This window comes from Colossoma macropomum, unplaced genomic scaffold (genome assembly GCF_904425465.1).
Source record: "Colossoma macropomum unplaced genomic scaffold, Colossoma_macropomum, whole genome shotgun sequence".
Classification (NCBI taxonomy): domain Eukaryota; kingdom Metazoa; phylum Chordata; class Actinopteri; order Characiformes; family Serrasalmidae; genus Colossoma; species Colossoma macropomum.
Genome location: NW_023494806.1, coordinates 21,654,666 through 21,674,523, shown reverse-complemented (window position 1 = coordinate 21,674,523; position 19,858 = coordinate 21,654,666). Strand labels below are relative to the sequence as shown.

The window sequence follows — 19,858 nt, the reverse complement described above, 5'->3', positions numbered from 1 at the left end:
GCTACAAATTATTCAAGTAACTAATATGAATTATAAAAGTGAGTTTATCTTCAGACAAGCAGCTTAAAGTAAAGGTTCAGAAATATTTAGAAGCATTCAGGATTTTGACATTTTTACTACTACAATACACTTTTATTACTACAATACTTGCAGAGTTTAAATACAACAAGTATGATGATGTTATTAAATAATACTGATCTTTCTCTCCCTGCAGTGTTGAGGTGGCGTCCTTCTGCTTCATTTTCATTACATCATGTCAGATTTTTACACATTAAATAGAGATAATGTATTCAAACGGGTTTGTGTAAGCAAGCAACAAATAGAACCAACAAAATGGAAAGAACAAAATATATATTTATGAAAGATGCTGTTCTTTCTATATACAAGGATAAAGTTACACATGAATATATAGTCATGTGTAAATGTTTGGGCGCCCCCAGCACTCAAAAAAATATTTAAGCCCAAAAGTTAAACGTATGTATTTTAATTACATGTCAATTTTCCATTCAATTTAAATACATTAATCCAATGTAAAAATGGTATTTTAATGTATGTTTCTCCATCATCTTCCATACACTTGAATTAATTAAATAACATTTATATTAGAAGTACTTGTAGGATTTATGCAATTCTTTTACATAACATTTATGTATTTCTAAAGAGTTAACAGTACTTTCTGTATTCACAGCACAAATACTTAGACTGTGTAAATGTTTTAAATGAAATACATGTTAAATTCATAAACATTTATTGTAGTCCAAACTGTATTAAACAGTATTTGCTGAGTCACATTACACGACACATGTAAACTTTAAAGTCTAACGTGAAAGAAATAAACATAACTTTATATATTTCAGCTGTGATCAAATTCCCTGGTTTAGAATTTCTATTCACTCGCAACTGAACTACTAATTAAAGCAAATGTTTATGTGCACAACATTCCTATTGAGGTGCAGCTCTCATGCTAACTATCATGCAAGTTAGCTAGCTAACGCTATCAGTCACTTCATGCCATGCTAACATGTCGAGGTCACCTACAGTTACAAAAACCATGAACTGTTGATTTGAATATTAATGGAATTAATCTTTATATACTGCTTCACAATAAATCACTGCCATTGTTTATTTAATCTACCTTTTGTACCCGGTAACATGACAGCAGACCTAGCAAGGATGCTAGCTAGCTAGTTTGCTGGTGTTGTCTAGAGTATCTCTCAAAATAAGCCAAATGAAACATTAATATATGATCAAAAACATTAAAAACACAAATTAAGTTAATGCGCATCACTATTTCATTGCAGGATGGCAGGAGATTGTAAAAAATAAAAAGAGCCATTTCATGTCCACCATGCCAGCTGAAGCAATTTCCAGTTGATGATGCGTTTCCTGTTACTATAGCACATGCATACTGCATCCTAATAAGATTTAGTGGAAAAATCTAACAGGTCTTATACGGTTCAATTAAATCAGTTTTGGATTTATCCTAATTGGGTTGCTTCTAATGAATATAAAAAAGTAAAGTATATTTTTATGTTTTTTTGAAAAAATATTGGCTTAATGTTTGTGATGGCCATAAATAATTTTTTTGAGTGTGGTCAAATTCTGTGTCTTGTTGATTTTCTAGGTGTGAATAATTTAACATACCCTCTACAGAGAACACATTTTAATACACAGTAATTGAATTTAACATATTGGATAAAAAAAACACATAAAACATACTTTTTACACACATTTTGTGTTTCATTTTTCCCCCAACATGGTCAATTCAGAAAATAAACAGTAAATAATGAAAATGTGTCCACTTATTTTCACTTTTGCATGACTGTATAGGCTCCTGTCAGTGTTATTAGGCTGCAGAGGTATGATGTATGTGTCTTGTGGTACATGTTGAAGACTTTTTTTGTCTTCTTTCTGAAATTTTGGATGCATTGCTAGTCAATTAAAGACATGAAGAAGCTTTGTTTTGAGAACTGATTTTTTTTTTATTTTCTTTTTTTGACTTGGTCCTCGTCCTTGCCACCAGAACTTTGTAAACAAAGTTACGGCCATAGGTAAAAGGAAGTGACATTCATCATGTGTGGTTGGATATCAAAGAATTCAAGGATATCCTTCTTCTGTTGTTCGTGGGGTGAAGAGCTGGACAGTTCTGCTTTCTCTTTCTCAGTTGAAGTCTGCATTAAGATACACAGCGCAGGAACCAAATCATGACGTCTCTCCTTTTTCTTGCACTTACCATTAATCTGGCATCAGCAGGTGAGTTCATATTACTTACAACATAATGTATATGTAAATCTAAAGGTTTACAGGTTAAAGATTGTCTTAGAAGCCATAAAAGTTCAGTGCTGCAGTTGTTAACTTGCTGTTTTCCGAGAATGTTTTAATCCAGCAGCTTGATTTGAGTGAGGAGAATAAAAACAGGCTAAAATATGGTGAATGTATTCTGCTGTGAGTCACCCTGTCAAGCCTGAAATAATCATTTACACATCAAAGGCATCTTTGGACCTGAATTACCCACCTCTATATATAACTCACATTCTTATTTTTAAAAAATTAACTATGATACCAACCAACCTTCTTTATTTGTACACTGTTTGGTCTTTTTAGCCCGCAGCCCACCACGCACATTGCACTTTGACCACCAAGACCAAACGTTTGGGCACCCCTGAACTAAAATCTGGGATTACACTAAAGAACTTAAGATATATTCTTGGAATCTGGAGGTTCTCAGTGAAAGTTCGTGTAATTTCAACTTTATTTATCTAAGCATCTGAAGGTAAAGGTTGGAGATGTTCCTCTCTGTTCAAGTTCAGTGACAGGCTAGCTAACTGTTTCTTACTGCATGTGTGAGCGCTGTTCCTGCCCGATGTTACCCTCATGAAGCTGATGATGTGAATCAGGTCTTTTAGAGCAGGGGAACATTCAAATGTGCAGGGCAGTGGCTCATACAAGAGCAGAACTAGAAAACAGTGAGCTACAAGCAAGTGCTGAGGGTCAACAACCTAAAGCACGATTGGGGAACTTTGGATTCCTGCACTGTTTGGTGATTTTTTTGTTTAAACTTTTGGTTGAACACATTCGTTGATTGCCAGGTTTAGCTGTATTTTTCATGTTGTTACACATGTCCAAGTAGAACATGCTTTTGGTCACCTTCTTGTCTTCCCACAGCAAACTCATCTGAGAATTTTCACAGTGATCCGACAGGGACTAGATTCACCTGGAAGATTTTTCCATCAGTTTAATGGTGGCTGTAACTCAGACTCTGCTAGTCTCAAGTGGCCAGACGTAATCTCGTAGGATGAGCATCTGAAGACAACCATGAGGAATTTTTAGCTAAATATGGGAGAGACCATACACTTTTTTGGGAGGAACAAGCTGAGAATGAAATTTCTAAAACAATCCAACACCCCATGAAGGTAGAGCTCACAGTAGGGGGCGCTGGTGCGTTCGTCAACCTTGTCCAATGCACAACAAGCCTGTCGTTCGCACATGAATGTAGTTTAAGTCATATTTGAAAGGTCCCTCAAAAAACTCCAACTAAGCATGTAGATGTGTAAAAAAACAGTGAAAAAATGTTTCGTTAGCTGACGTTAGCTTGGCTTGCTTGTAATTAATTGAATTGAATCTATTTATTAAAATGTCTTCATATTCTGTACACTTGAGTATGTTTACATGCTGATACTTTTTGGCTTTCACTCAAGTATATTTTTAGCTCCATACTTCTGCTTTTAACTGAGAAAGAGTTCAACACTCAAACTTTCACTTCAGTACCGTTTCTCTGGACTTTTTACAGCCCTGTCCACCAACACGCTTTATTGAAGTCATAGTCACATTATTGACAAACTTGTCGCCCTTCAGTGAAATTCCTGGATATGAGTGTTAAATATGCCCCTCATATGAACTGAGTGGATTGAAAGAGTTTCAGGAGCTGCTGGATAATATTACCTTAGCTAAAGTCACTGGAAATCAGTGCTTTAATGGTACTGCTAAATGAAGCCTCTTCTGTGCAACAGAAGTTTATTGAGCAGTTGGTTTCATTTGCACAAATATGATATCATTCTTCTGTAGTCTTAGAATGGTGGGTGTTAAAAGGCTAGTACGACTAAATTATTATTGTTCGCAACCAAGACAGTCAGGTACCACTTTGTTTTTGTCTGAAATTGATGTAGAACACAATGATTTCTGTGGACTGTACTCTCTATGAGAGCTAAGAGATCACCTGCAAATTACATTTCAAGTGGCGATCATAGGGGTCCAAGCATTTCACAACTTATGGCACCAGCACAGGCCTTTCAGCAGATAGAACATAAGTGACAGTGATGCCAAATTTTGTACACACTGGCGTTGGTATGGTAAGCAATAAGTCTCCACAAAAATTTCAAAATATCTGAAAGCAATATAGTTTTTGACATGACTTGAATTGCCATAGTCGTTGAGGTCTATCAGCCTGTAGAGTTTAGCTCCAGCCCTTATATAACACCCTGGCTCCAATTAATAGACGAAAAATAGACACAGCGATGTTGGATCTGACCTCTGGATCTCCAGCACCAGAAATGGTCCCATCTGTTCTACAGCAACTACCTGTTTCTCTATATGAATGCATAATAATGCTTCATTTACATTTGAAAATAACTAAAATTTTCTAAGCTAAATGTTCCAAGCCTCAGAAACCTGTACAAGGGGTTGGTTTCTGAACTTGTCACATTTTTCACTGCTTATAAGTTTGCATGTCTGTTTTTGGTAGGTGTGAAATTATAAGCCTAATGATGGCATTTTACCATGTCTGCTGCTGAATGCAAAACACATGAATAATACATTATATGGACAAACCATATTGGGTCACCTACACATTACACTGACAGGAGCTTTATGAAGCCCGTTCTAAATCCATAAGCATTAATATGAAGTTGGTCCCCCCTTTGCAGCTATAACAGCTTCCACTCTTCTGGGAAGCTTTCCACAAGATTTTGGAGAGTGACTGTGGGAATTATTGTCCATTCATCCAGAAGAGCACTTGTGAGGGCCAGTCACGTTTTTCCACACCAAACTCACCCAGTCATGCCTTTATGGGCCTTGCTCTGTGCACTGGGACTCAGTCATGCAGGAACAGAAAAGGTTCTTCCCCAAACTGTTCCCACAAAGTTGGAAGTGTACAATTGTCCAAAACAATCGTCTTGTTCTGCTTAAGCATTAAGATTTCCCTAAACTGGAACTAAGGGTTCTAGATCAGCCCCTGAAAAACAACCCCATAGCATCATCCCTCCTCCACCAAACTTTACAGCTGGCACAGTGGCAGGTAACATTCTCCTGGCATTCGCCAAACCCAGACTCGTCCATTAGACTGACAGATAGAGAAGCGTGATTCATCAGTGGCGGCATGCTTTACACCCCTCCACCCCGACATTCGGCATTGTGCATTTTGATCTTAGGCTTGTGTGCAGCTGCTCAGCCATGGAAATCCATTTTGTGAAGCTCCTAATGTGCAGTTCTTTGCTGATGTTGCTTCCAGAGGCAGTTTGGAACTCTTTAGTGAGTAATTCAACAGATGATAGACACTGTGAGCTTCAGCACTCACCAGCCCCACGCTGTGAGTTTGCGTGGTCTACAGCTTCGTGGTTGAGCTGTTGTTGCTCCAAGATGCTTCCATTTCAGAATAATAGCACTTACAGTTAACAAACTACTGCCATTGTTTGTCTATGGAGACTGCAAGGCTATGTGCTTAATTTTATCCACCTGTTAGCAATGGGTGTGGCTGAAACATCTGAACTCAATAATTTTGTCCATATAGCATATATGTATGTATGTATGTATATTATGGCAAGCCAAACAAGAAACATTTCATGAACATCGATATATATATACAGTGAACATTGATGAGAATATGGAATGAAACTCTGAATATATGGAATGAAAGTCTGAATATATGGAATGAACCTTGAGAATATGGAATGAAAGTCTGAATATATGGAATGAAAGTCTGAATATATGGAATGAACCTTGAGAATATGGAATGAAAGTCTGAATATATGGAATGAAATCGGATGTCATCGAAGAACTTGCGCCGTCTTGATTTTTCGATGTGTGATATCTGAAATCTAGGAGCAGTGATCCTGAAGAGTGAGGGGATAATTAACACCCTGGTGAACGGATGTACTGCCCAAAATAACACTAGAAAGAAACAAGCCTTTCACCTCACAGGAGCAGCCCACAAGCGGCCTAGAGTGCAGTAATGAGTAAAGAGGGGTTGTAGGGATGGGGTATGGTGTTGGGGTTCCACTTTAACCATGATGTCAAGGGGGGGCTATCCTCGTTACAAGCGATCGCATCCCGACGGGGTGGATGTCGAGGGCTATCCCCGTTACAAGCGATCGCGTCCCGGGGGGCATCTAACGTAGCATCCAACTACATAGCTAGTCCTAACCCACACCATAGCCTTGGGGCCTTTCAAGTGAACGGGTGAAGATTTTAGGTAGGGTCGTTGTGAGGTGCTCTGGTGGAAGGCATGTTTCTTTCCGCATTACCGTTTGCCTGATAATTGTCTGGCCTGTGAGGTTCACTGCATTCTTCCACAGTGAAACAATGAATAAAGTTCACAGTATTAAATACGGTTACCGGTATTATTTTCACCAGGGTGTTAATTATCCCTTCACTATTCAGGATTACTGCAACTACATTTCGTGCTGACTCAGTCATAGCGTCGCACTGCCGGCGTCCGTACGGAGTCTCACATATACGAAACACAAGATGGCGCTAGTGCCTTGATGACGTCAGATTTCATTCCATTTTCTCAAGGTTCATTATGGAGTTTCATTCCATATTTTCAGGTTTCATTCCATATATTCAGACTTCCATTCCATGTATTCAGCGTATATATATATATGCAATCAATAACGAATTAACATGATAAATTAACATGATGTTTACTAATTGAGGTACTGCTTTTTCATCCGGACAGCCTCCCATTCTCTTCACTACATCTACACTGCAGTAACTCCAGGAATGCAATTCCCAGAGTTCACCACAGTGGGTGTGGTAGACAGGGAACAGTGTGATTACTATGACAGCAACATCAGGAGAGTGATCCCAAAGGCTGAGTGGATGAAGAAGATAGACGCTGATGATCCGGAGTACTGGAACAGAAACACTCAGACTCTGCTGAGTGATCAGGGGACCTTCAAAGCTAACCTGGATACTCTAATGCAGCGCTTCAACCACACTGACGGTGAGCGCTCAGAGCTTTGATTACATTGTACTCCTGCAACTGCGCCAGTCCCTGTGGTGGTTACAGTGGTGGTGATAGGAACCAGGGGGCACCATGACTACAACACAAATATAGACATTTTATTTACTATCAAAACCACCAGAGAACCTACACGAGTCTTCTGAGTTTATATGGAATGATGATGATAAAATAGAAAATCTAAAATAATAGGTTCTCTTTTGGGACTATTTTGCCTCATAACAACCCTGCATGTATCCCTCCACAATTAATTGTCTAACACATCAGGCAGTGTGTTCATAACCATTTCATGTAAAAACTTTCTGTGAGGGAGCTTTTAGAGGTGGACGTCTGGTTCCTATCACCACCACTGTGAACAATTCTGACTCTGTAAGGTTCTCTAGAACAGAGCGTTTCACACCAAACCACTCTGAATGACTCTGTTTACCTTTCAACCGTTTAATGATGCAGAATTTTTTAACAGTTGCTGGAATTTCTCTTCTATTTCATGTTCACTCACAGGATGAGAGGCTCATTTTTACAGTGTGTGTGTTCTTACAGGGTATGTTGATCTAATGGTGTCTAATGTGGTTTAATTTCTCATATTGTGCATCGGTATGAAGTGTTTGTGCTTCTGCAGGTTTTCACACATTCCAGTGGATGTACGGCTGTGAACTGGATGATGATGGAACCAAGAGAGGATACATGCAGTTCGGTTATGATGGAGAAGACTTCATCAGTCTGGATCTGAACACTCTCACCTGGACTGCAGCCAACGCTAAAGCTGTTATTACCAAACACAAGTGGGAGAGTGTAAACTGGGCTGCTCAGGTGAAGAACTACCTGGAGAACACCTGCACTGAGTGGTTACAGAAGTATGTGGGTTATGGCAGATCCACTCTGGAGAGGAAAGGTAAAGTCTGTGGTCACAGCTGTCGGTCAGATTGGGTTCTGAGTTCTTCCAGATGCTCTTTTACTGAGTGGACACTTAAGCAGTAGAGCTAAAGTTTTAGAAGTCACCTATGTTTAGGTTAATGTAAAAATGGTGTAGATTTGATTTTCTTTCTGAACTATTGCTTTATCAATAATACACAAATATTCAGTAGTCAAAATATTACACGGTGAACTGTCTTTATCTCTCTCTTTCTCTTGTCTCTCTCTCTCCAGTCTCTCCTGAGGTGTCTCTGTTCCAGAAGGACTCTTCTGCTCCAGTGGTGTGTCATGCTACAGGTTTCTTCCCCAAAGCAGTGATGATCTACTGGCAGAAGAATGGAGAGGATCTGCATGAGGACGTGGAGCTCTTTGAGACGCTACCCAACCAGGATGGAACCTTCCAGAAGAGGATCATTCTGACTGTCTCACCTGAGGAGCTGAACAGACACAACTACATCTGCATCATTGAGCACAGCAGCCTGGAGAAGGAGATGGTGCTACAGGTGGCTGATCAAAGAGTCCAGTCAGGTAGCAAAAACTGATTCTGTAGCACAAAATGTGTTAAAGTCAAGAGACGTTTAGACGCTAGCTCTAAAATGGTGTAGCATCGCTCAAACAGTCAGCCCAGAAGCCTCGTAGCTGTAGTGTAGCACTGTTAAAGTAGTCGGCCCAGGAAGCCTTGTAGCTGTGGTGAAGCATCACTCAAGCAGTCAGCCCAGGAAGCCTTGTGGCTGTGGTGTAGCATCGCTGAAGCATTCAGCCCAGGAAGCCTTGTAGCTGTGGTGTAGCATCGCTCAAGCAGTCAGCCCAGGAAGCCTTGTAGCTGTGGTGTAGCATCGCTCAAGCAGTCAGCCTAGGAAGCTTTGTAGCTGTGGTGAAGCATCGCTCAAGCAGTCAGCCCAGGAAGCCTTGTAGCTGTGGTGTAGCATCGCTCAAGCAGTCAGCCCAGGAAGCCTTGTAGCTGTGTGTGAAGGTGTTGCCACCATTTGTGAAGGTGTTGTGGGTAGTTGCAGTGGACAAATGGCCTAAAGGCTCTCAATTCACTATGCAAGGACACTCTGATCTCCATGTTCCCAGTGCTCTGAAGTTTATTGTAGTCACACAGAAAAGTATTTACAGCCACAAGAACAAAGCTGTAAGGGAATGACTTCATGAATGACAACATGCACTCGTCTTACATACATAAGTTAGTGATCGGCTAGCATCATCTACTAAAGCTGTTCTCATTTTACAGCCACCTCAACAGGCTTTTTTCATTTTATTGCACTTGACCCTTCTGGACCCAGCAAATCAGGACCAACCAAGTCAGCACTCCAATCTGGTGAATATGATTTATTTGTTTCTTTAAATGTCTTTGAAATAATAAAAGTCTTTTCAGTGTCCCTTGAGGTAAGTAGTATAATATAGTTCTGGAGATTTGTTAGAGTGTCCTAACATCACCACACTGTGGTGTAGCATTGCTCAAACACCCGACCCAGGAAGCCTCATAGCTGTGGAGTTGTATTACTCAAGTAGCCAACCTGGGAAGCCTTGAACCTGTGGTATATATATATATATATATGCGCATTAATATCGAATTAACATGATGTTTACTCAGAACTAATTGAGGTACTGCTTTTTCATCCGGACAGCCTCCCATTCTCTTCACTACATCTACACTGCAGTAACTCCAGGAATGCAATTCCCAGAGTTCACCACAGTGGGTGTGGTAGACAGGGAACAGTGTGATTACTATGACAGCAACATCAGAAGAGTGATCCCAAAGGCTGAGTGGATGAAGAAGATAGACGCTGATGATCCGGAGTACTGGAACAGAAACACTCAGACTCTGCTGAGTGATCAGGGGACCTTCAAAGCTAACCTGGATACTCTAATGCAGCGCTTCAACCACACTGACGGTGAGCGCTCAGAGCTTTGATTACATTGTACTCCTGCAACTGCGCCAGTCCCTGTGGTGGTTACAGTGGTGGTGATAGGAACCAGGGGGCACCATGACTACAACACAAATATAGACATTTTATTTACTATCAAAACCACCAGAGAACCTACACGAGTCTTCTGAGTTTATATGGAATGATGATGATAAAATAGAAAATCTAAAATAATAGGTTCTCTTTTGGGACTATTTTGCCTCATAACAACCCTGCATGTATGCCTCCACAATTAATTGTCTAACACATCAGGCAGTGTGTTCATAACCATTTCATGTAAAAACTTTCTGTGAGGGAGCTTTTAAAGGCAGACGTCTGGTTCCTATCACCACCACTGTGAACAATTCTGACTCTGTAAGGTTCTCTAGAACAGAGCGTTTCACACCAAACCACTCTGAATGACTCTGTTTACCTTTCAACAGTTTAATGATGCAGAATTTTTTAACAGTTGCTGGAATTTCTCTTCTATTTCATGTTCACTCACAGGATGAGAGGCTCATTTTTACAGTGTGTGTGTTCTTACAGGGTATGTTGATCTAATGGTGTCTAATGTGGTTTAATTTCTCATATTGTGCATCGGTATGAAGTGTTTGTGCTTCTGCAGGTTTTCACACATTCCAGTGGATGTACGGCTGTGAACTGGATGATGATGGAACCAAGAGAGGATACATGCAGTTCGGTTATGATGGAGAAGACTACATCAGTCTGGATCTGAACACTCTCACCTGGACTGCAGCCAACGCTAAAGCTGTTATTACCAAACACAAGTGGGACAGAGAAGCCTGGGCTGCTCAGGTGAAGAACTACCTGGAGAACACCTGCACTGAGTGGTTACAGAAGTATGTGGGTTACGGCAGATCCACTCTGGAGAGGAAAGGTAAAGTCTGTGGTCACAGCTGTCGGTCAGATTGGATTCTGAATTCTTCCAGATGCTTTATCAATATTCAAAATATTACACAAATATTCAGTCAAAATATTTCACACTGAACTGTCTTTATCTCTCTTTCTCTTGTCTCTTCCTCCAGTCTCTCCTGAGGCGTCTCTGTTCCAGAAGGACTCCTCTGCTCCAGTGGTGTGTCATGCTACAGGTTTCTTCCCCAAAGCAGTGATGATCTCCTGGCAGAAGAATGGAGAGGATCTGCATGAGGACGTGGAGCTCTTTGAGACGCTACCCAACCAGGATGGAACCTTCCAGAAGAGAAGCGCTCTGACTGTCTCACCTGAGGAGCTGAAAAAGAACGAGTACACCTGTGTCATTCTGCACAGCAGCCTGGAGAAGGAGATGGTGCTACAGGTGGCTTATTGAAGAGTCCTGCAAGGTAGAAAAAACTGATTCTGTAGGACAAAATGTGTGAAAGTCAAGAGATTCTACACCACGCTAGCTCTAACGTGGTGTAGAATCACTCAAACAGCCGTCCCAGTAAGCCTCGTAGCTATGGTGTAGCATCGTACGAGGAGTTGGCCCATGAAGCCATTGCTTAAGCATCCGACCCAGAAAGACTCTTAACTGTAGTACAGCACTGCTCAAGAAGCCTGCCTAGGAAGCCTCATAGCTGTGGTGTAGCATCGCTCAAGCAGTCAGTCCAGGAGGTTTTAATAGCCTTGGTGTAGCATTGCTCAAGTAGCCAGCCCAGGAAGACTTGTAGCTGTGTGTGAAGGTGTTGCTACCATTTGGAAGCCTCATAGCTGTAGAACTGTATTGCTCAAGTAGCCAACCTGGGAAGCCTTGTACCTGTGGTGTAGCATTGTTCAAGCAATTTATGTGCGAAGCCTTGTAGATGTAGTGTGTCACTGCTCAAGCAACCGGCCCAGGAATCCTCGTAGCTGTGGTGCAGCATAGCTTAAGCAGCCTGCCCAGCCTGCTCATGTTCCACCAATATTAAATTATCATACATTAAAAAGATCATGTTAATAAAGATCGTCTTCCCTCCACTGGATTATCTTCTATGGCTTTTCTAATACTATGTTAGCACTAAGCTAATTGTAATCGTAACCTTCATTAACATATTTGTATCGGTTTTAAAGTGACTCCTTCAATAAATGCCACTGTTTTCCATTCCTAACAACCACCTGAAACCTGCTTAGACTACCGCTCTTATTTCTAGACAGTGACGTATCTAGAACCTCCAAAAGTGACAATGTTCTCACAAAATTGATCTCATTGTAATCAAAACGTGATTGGTTGATTCCTCTGGCAGTTCGTAAGTATGTTGGAAGTTAGTTTAACGTGTCCAGCTCCTGAAGTCCTAACCAATGGGAGCTCGCTTGGCTGTGTCAACCTAGATAACATTCCTATCTGGATACATTTCCATTTCAAGATTTTAACCCTTTTGTTTCCAACCAAAACTTAATAATGAAATTAGAGTATTACTACAAAACTTCCAGAGTTTGAGTACAAGTAAGATGCTGCTAAATAATAACAACTGGAATATAAAAGTGACAGTGTGGCTAAAGCATAAGACAATGATGGGCTTCCAGTAGTGTTGTTGTGCTACATCATTGTGTACTGTCTCCGCATCTACACCATGCGTATCCAGTGCCCAGATGTTCTTGTTACAAGATCTTTTTTAGCCCAACAAGATGAATTCAGTGCAAGCAGGGATAAAATAATATGTGTATGAGGTTTCAGAGGTAACTGTTTTATAATTCATTGTTATTAATTTGACACATAGGTTGAAGGAATTTTTTGCTCTCCATCTTCTGCATCTGTAGTGCACGATCAATTATTGTAAACAGATTAAGAAAAAAAACAATTTACTTGACATTTATTTAGTTACCATTTACCCTAACCACATTTTTATGAAATATTATCAGTAATTCTTCAGTGAAAGATGAAAGTAACTGGAACTACTTTTTTACTGGATTGCTCCAGTGTTGTAAACCTACATAACAACAGTTTTGGTAAGATATTTTTTCAGTCTGTCTACCCTGTGCTGTTGAGTTGGAATGGCTTGAGTTTGGAATTTACGTTATACACAGTTGCATGCAAAAGTTAGTGCACCCCTGGTCAAATTCCATGTATCGTTGATTCTGTAAGTGAAAATAAGTGAACACATCCTCTACAGAGACACACACTTTTGCACACTTTAATACACTTTAATAACTACTGAATTTAACATATTGGGAAAAAATAAAACAAAATCAGGACTATGCAAAACTTATGATACATTTTATGTTTTATACCTCAGACTTTATGCAGAAAAATTACATATTTAAGTTTGTTCCCTGTAGAGGATGTGTTAACTTATTTTAACATAGAAAATAAACAAAAAAAATGTTTTTTGTAATGTAATAAGAGCATTCAAATCTTTGCATGCAGCTGTAGTTACATATTTGTTACAGGTTTATTCATGGAATTCAGCAACAACACACTGGCCACACCAAATACAGATGGAACAGAACTCAGGCGCAAAACTGTGATCAATGCTGCAGTATTTATTACATTTAATAAATAACATATTGGCAAAGCATAAACTCCAGAGATAGATTACAAATACAGAGCAGGCAGGGATGACAAAAGTCTTTATTGTTTACATAACTAAGATGAAGAACTAAAAATATGAGTTAGCAAAACTTATGACTAAACTAAGAAGTTTGAGTTGGGTGCGTTCTCAAGTGAACTCTTGTCTAAATCTGTGCGAAAATTAAAATTTTTAGTTGAGCTCACTTTTATCTGTGTGTGAGGTTAGGGAAACATGTTGAGTATTGTTCATGGTAATGGACTGTACGCTACAGAGGAAGCAGATGGAGATTAGGCTGAAAAACACCTGTTTTCTTTTAACCCCCAAACTGGTAGCAACTGTGTATCAGAATAGACATGTAGAGTATTGTAACTGGCTGTAACCAATTATGAGAGGCAATTTGGTAGAAATCTTAAGGTAAATTTTTAAAGTAATTTTGTTAAAGTAAGTTTTTACCTTCAATTTCCAGAGATAACTGTAGAAGCTTTTGGTTAAAACCTGGTAAACAATCACATCTTGTCATGGCGACAGGATTCTGAGGCTGATCTGGGTACAGATGCAGATGCTGCTGAATTTTTATTGGCACTGCTTAGAAGATATAATTGTAAAGTATATAGTTTTCATGTATGAAATTTTGGCTACTCCAGTCAAATGGTATGTTGTTGTTGATTTTTTTGAAAAAAAAGGCAACACATCCTCTACACTATATTATGTTAATGCACAATTACTGACATGAAATGTGGCCTGTGCAAAGGTTATTATTTATCATTTTAAAACATATCATTTGACCAGGGGGTGTTCAAACTTTTGCATTTGACTGTAATGTTACAGCTGGAGTCACTCATTCAGGAAACCCCTCACATAACATGAAGCTAGGACACATTTATGATGCCATCACCTGAATTCCTGTTGGCTTCAAAAGAAAACTACAATGCTAACATTGCTAACTGGGCGGGAAAAAACTTTGAGGTCAAAGCAGGTCTCTTCATCCATGCTGGATTTGGCATTTAACAGAGATCAGATCAGCACTGGTCTATTCAGCTGGAGACAAGCCTGAAGCCTGAAGGTCATTAAGGGCACAGAAACAGTTGCTCATCTCACAATGCTGACACTTATTATTGTTATCACACTGATACAGAGGAATTTTTTCATGTATCTTCATGAAGTCACTCATAAGCTCTTCTCTTTTGTTACTGTTTTTTCTGTAGATCTGGTTGAAAATAAAAGCCCTCGGCCCTTTGGAGGACTTAAAAAAGTCAAGAGCAGGATAAATGCACTTTTTATTATCTTCCTCTTCATTTAGGCATGTTTCCAAACAGGGGGAGTTGTATGTGTAGAAGATTACACAATCCTCATCATTTCTTCCCTCTGTTATCTTTAACAATTGTTTTATCACCTTCCCTTCATTTTCTACTAACAGCCGGAACTCTGAGTGTTTATTGCTCTTATACTTGGTACCAATTACATGTTGTCCTTCATACATTTCTCTTCCACTTTTTAGTTTACTTTTTAACTCATCTATTTCTTTTTGGATTTTTTCATGTTTTTTAAAGTCTGATAGACAACCATCTTTTTCAATCCTGATTGCCGTGGCACATTGAAAATCAGCCCGATGACCGGAGTCAGATACTGTTGCCAAACGAGATGCCAATTTAGATGCTAGTCTACATGCCAATTCAGCTGCCCATTCAGATGCCCATACAGATGCCAATTCAGATGCCGATCCAGGTGGGAATATAGATGCCAGTGCAGACACCAATCCAGATGCCAATTTAGGTACCAATCAAGATGCAAGTGTAGATGACGTACCAGCAGATGTACCGGCACTGCATAGAAATAAAGAAGGATTAAAATGAGAGGTAGTGCACTCTTCATGAACTCCACTCTGATTACCAGAACATTACTGTGGAAATTTTTCAATCAGGTACAAAACATTATTATTACTTCAATTATGTAACGACATACATTTATTTAAAACTTTAACCATTCGAACCTGAGGACAAAAAAATCTTTTCAATGAATTTATTTTTCATTATACTTACCTAAGCTTTCAACTAAGTTTTCAAATAACAACTACCATAAAATCAGTGCTTTTAAGAAACTACTTTAGCTTTTTTAAGTTCAGCATTGGTATTCGGAAAACTGATCATCTGAGTACTTGAAGTAAAATCTTTTTGTAAAGCATTATATTGTGCTTTACACAATATAATGCTTTACAAATAATATAATATATAATATAATATAATATATTATAATATATATATAATAAAATATAATATATTTTCCTTGCTAAATGCCTATCACAAATAGAAAATCATAATGGGAAAAATATATTTAGGACATATATGAGGAATTGTTCTTATTCATGTCTAGTTTTGTGGATCAGACTATTGCTACTTACTGCACATTTATTATACTAACTATGTGCTCCAGTGCGTTTAAGTCTACATCATTCTTTTCATCAACCCCGATTCCTGAAGTTATAACGGAGTGTGTTACACCAAACCACTCTGAATGACCCTGTTTACATTTCAAACATTTAATTATTGCCCTTTAATGAACTGACTGTGAAATTTGGACACATATAACCTATTTTTCTATTCAAATAACAGAGGTTTTACACAAAATCTATCTTTGAACACTTAAGAAGAAGCACAGAGAATGTTTAAAAACAGCCAAACAAAGAGGACAGAGAGATTTTCCTGAAGATCTTCTTACCATGATGGGCTGAGATGTTTGCCGACGTCCTGAATCTTCTCAGCTTGGCTGGGATGTGCAGGAGGACGAGGAAGACCCGCACATTTATCACGTCCCAGCCACTCATCACGCAGGCAAATCACTCTCATTTCCATTTACTACAAGATCCCAGATAAGAGGTCATTTTATGAAAATGAGGTTATGATAGAACTCCATTATTTGGTAGAAGACCTATGACTTCAGTAAGACCTTCTGAGAATATTTTGAAGAGTCCATATGATGAAAACCTGAATTTTTCTTCCTTTTTTCATTTTTTCATTGTAAAAGTTTGGTGTTGTGTGTAAACAATATTGAAGTTTCAGAATGAACCATTCAAAAACAGCCTGTTTTTAATTTTTGTTTTTTATGATGTCACAAAAATTGACATATTTACATATATACAGCAGCTTAGCTCCACTCACTCACACTGCAGTTATAAAGAGTGTTTTGGCTCAGACTGCATTTTGAATAAGGCACAATACAGGAAAGCCAGAACAGATCTCTTACCTATTTAAAGGTGTAGTAACAAAAACAGTTTGTTTAATTCTAAAGGATTAAAAAGATTCTGGAAAATGGTCATATAGAAATGAATTATGACTAATTTTGGTATATAGAATCACACAAACATCACTAGCGGACATCAGGAGGAAAAACAACAAAAAAAAAATATGAAATGAGCCCTTTTAAAAACCATTACCAGCCTAAAGGGGAACTTTGTTTCTGCAAAATTAAATGGTTATGGTGAAGTTCTAGAGAAACGTCAGAGTCAGAACTGTTCACAGTGGTGGTGATAGGAACCAGACATCCACCTCTAAAAGCTCCCTCACAGAAAGTTACTACAGTATTGAAAGTGTTAATGTATTGTTCTTCACTGGTTCTTAACCCTTCAGCACCTGATACTGAAACGTTCTAGTGAGATCAATATATTTTAGCACTTTAAAATCTATTTTTGAGGTAAATGTGTTAAACCTTCAGGCCCTGCCTCAGCTGAAGCTGCTCATTTTAATAACTGCTGTGCTGCATTTACATGCCATCTCCCGCTGTCGCAAAGGAGCTTCAGTCTAATCTATGGACTTTAAGACTTCTAACTGCAGGTATTTGAACATGGAAATGTAATGTAATGTGGTTTAAGACAGTTATCAGAGTAGAAAACGATGGTTTTCACTTACTGCTTCCAGTGCATACAGACAGAGGTAAATCAGGGGTTTAGTTAATGCAAATGAGTCTCCTTATTCTCCACTGCTATTGGCTGCTGTTAGAGTTCAGTATATATAGCAAGCTCTGCTAATCAGCTCATCTAAACTGTAACTGAAATATGGCAGTATAATTAACATTATGAATTCTAGAGCTACTACAACACCATTTCCAAAAAAGTTGGGACGATGTGTAGAATGTAAATAAAAACAATATGATGTGCAAATCATTTAAACCCTATACTTCATTGAAAATAGTACAAAGACAACAAGTCAAATGGTAAAACTGTGAAATCGTATTGTTTTTTGAAAATTTGCCATTTGATGCCAGCAACACATTCCAAAAATGTGCAAAACAATTATGTTCCCATCTGCATAGGAGGGATATACATGAAAAATTTCAGTCTGGCTTCAGGCCTCACCATAGTACCGAAACAGCGTTAGTGAAAATTGTAAATGATCTTTTATTATCCGCTGACAAAGGAAACATATCCTTACTGGTTTTACTCGATCTTAGTGCAGCTTTTGACACAATTGAGCATTCCATTCTATTAGACAGGCTTGAGAAACTAGTAGGAGTGACAGGTAAAGCTCTTTCGCAGTTCAAATCTTACCTTAGTGATCGCTTTGAGTTTGTAAATGTAAATGGTGAACCATCAGCTCTCACAAGAGAGAAGTATGGTGTTCCACAGGGCTCTGTCTTAGGACCCATGTTATGTACCTTATATATGCTACCACTAGGTACCATCATTAGAAAACATGGCATCAGCCTTCACTGCTATGCCGATGATACACAATTATATATTTCAGCTAAACCAGAGGACAAAACTGAACTTAATAAGATAGAGGACTGTGTGAAAGACATTAAAAAATGGATGTCAAGTAACTTCCTTTTACTAAACTCGGACAAAACAGAAGTTCTTCTTCTTGGTCCAAAAGCTGCTAGGAATAATCTGCCTACGATTACTCTTAATCTCGATAGTTTCTCAATTGCACCAGGCACATCTGTAAAAAGTCTTGGTGTCACGATCGATCCCAGTCTGGCCTTCGATGAGCATATTACCAATATTACCAGAATAGCTTTCCTCCACCTGCGTAACATCGCTAAATTAAGAAATGCACTGTCGCTACAGGATGCAGAAACGTTAGTTCACGCCTTCATCACGTCCAGGTTAGATTACTGTAACGCTCTGCTTTCTGGTTGTTCCAGCCAAAATCTTAACAAGCTTCAGTTAGTCCAGAACGCTGCAGCCAGAGTTCTCAGCAAAACCAGGAAATTCGACCACATTAGCCCAATTTTGTGTACCTTACACTGGTTGCCAGTTAAATTCCGCATTGAGTACAAAATTCTTCTGCTGACATATAAAGCTCTGAATGGCCTTGATCCTCAGTACCTCAGTGACCTTATTTCCTATTATCAACCGACACGCCCACTTAGAGCACAAGGTGCTGCTCATTATTAGTACCCAGAATAAATAAAGTTACGTCAGGAGGAGGAGCCTTTTCATACAAAGCCCCCCAGCTTTGGAATAGCCCACCAGTCTGTGTTCGGGACTCAGACACAGCCTCTATCTTTTAGTCTAGGCTAAAAACTTACCTGTTTAGTCGAGCCTTTGGTTCATTAGTTTTCCTAACTATGTCCCTCAAATCCCCCCCTCCCTCCTCCCCCCTATCCCCCCCTCTTTCCCCTCCCCCTCTCCCTCTCTTTCCCTGAGCTGAGCGGCTGCCTGTCCTAAGAGGGTCTGACCTGAGATGCGGCTGGCGCACTGCACAGTGGTGTTAAACTGTATCCACTTATACTGCTTTGTGTCTGTCCTCTTATCCGGTGTCGACCAGTGGAGGATGGGTTCCCCTTTTGAGTCTGGTTCCTCTCGAGGTTTCTTCCTCCTGTTGAGTGAGTTTTTCCTTGCCACTGTTGCCAAGGCTTGCTCACTGGGGGCGTGGACCCGGATTCTCTGTTAAGCTGCTTTGTGACATCTGCTGTAAAAGGCGCTATATAAATATGGACCCTCACAGAGCAGGTACTATTTGGGTGGTGGGTCATTCTCAGCACTGCAGTAACACTGACGTGGTGGTGGTGTGTTAGTGTGTGTTGTGCTGGTCTGAGTGGATCAGACACAGCAGTGCTGCTGGAGTTTTTAAACACCTTAGTGTCACTGCTGGACTGAGAATAGTCCACCAACCAAAAATATCCATCCAACAGCGTCCTGTGGGCAGCATCCTGTGACCACTGATGAAGGACTAGAGGATGACCAACACAAACTGTGCAGCAGCAGATGAGGTATCGTCTCTCACTTTACATCTACAAGGTGGACTGACAAGGTAGGAGTGTCTAATAGAGTGGACAGTGAGTGGACACAGTGTTTAAAAACTCCAGCAGCACTGCTG

The 19,858-nt window shown here is 39.5% G+C and overlaps 1 protein-coding gene across 1 annotated transcript; it reads left to right on the top strand.

Moving 5' to 3' along the window:
* Positions 1-2,141: 2,141 nt before the first annotated feature.
* LOC118827774 lies at positions 2,142-11,387 on the top strand. The gene is made up of 8 exons (XM_036599239.1): positions 2,142-2,253; positions 6,953-7,219; positions 7,857-8,129; positions 8,384-8,677; positions 9,384-9,470; positions 9,781-10,047; positions 10,685-10,957; positions 11,106-11,387. Exons 1-8 carry the CDS (start codon positions 2,205-2,207, stop codon positions 11,384-11,386), a joined length of 1,791 nt encoding a protein of 596 aa, XP_036455132.1. The 5' UTR covers positions 2,142-2,204; the 3' UTR covers position 11,387.
* Positions 11,388-19,858: the final 8,471 nt, after the last annotated feature.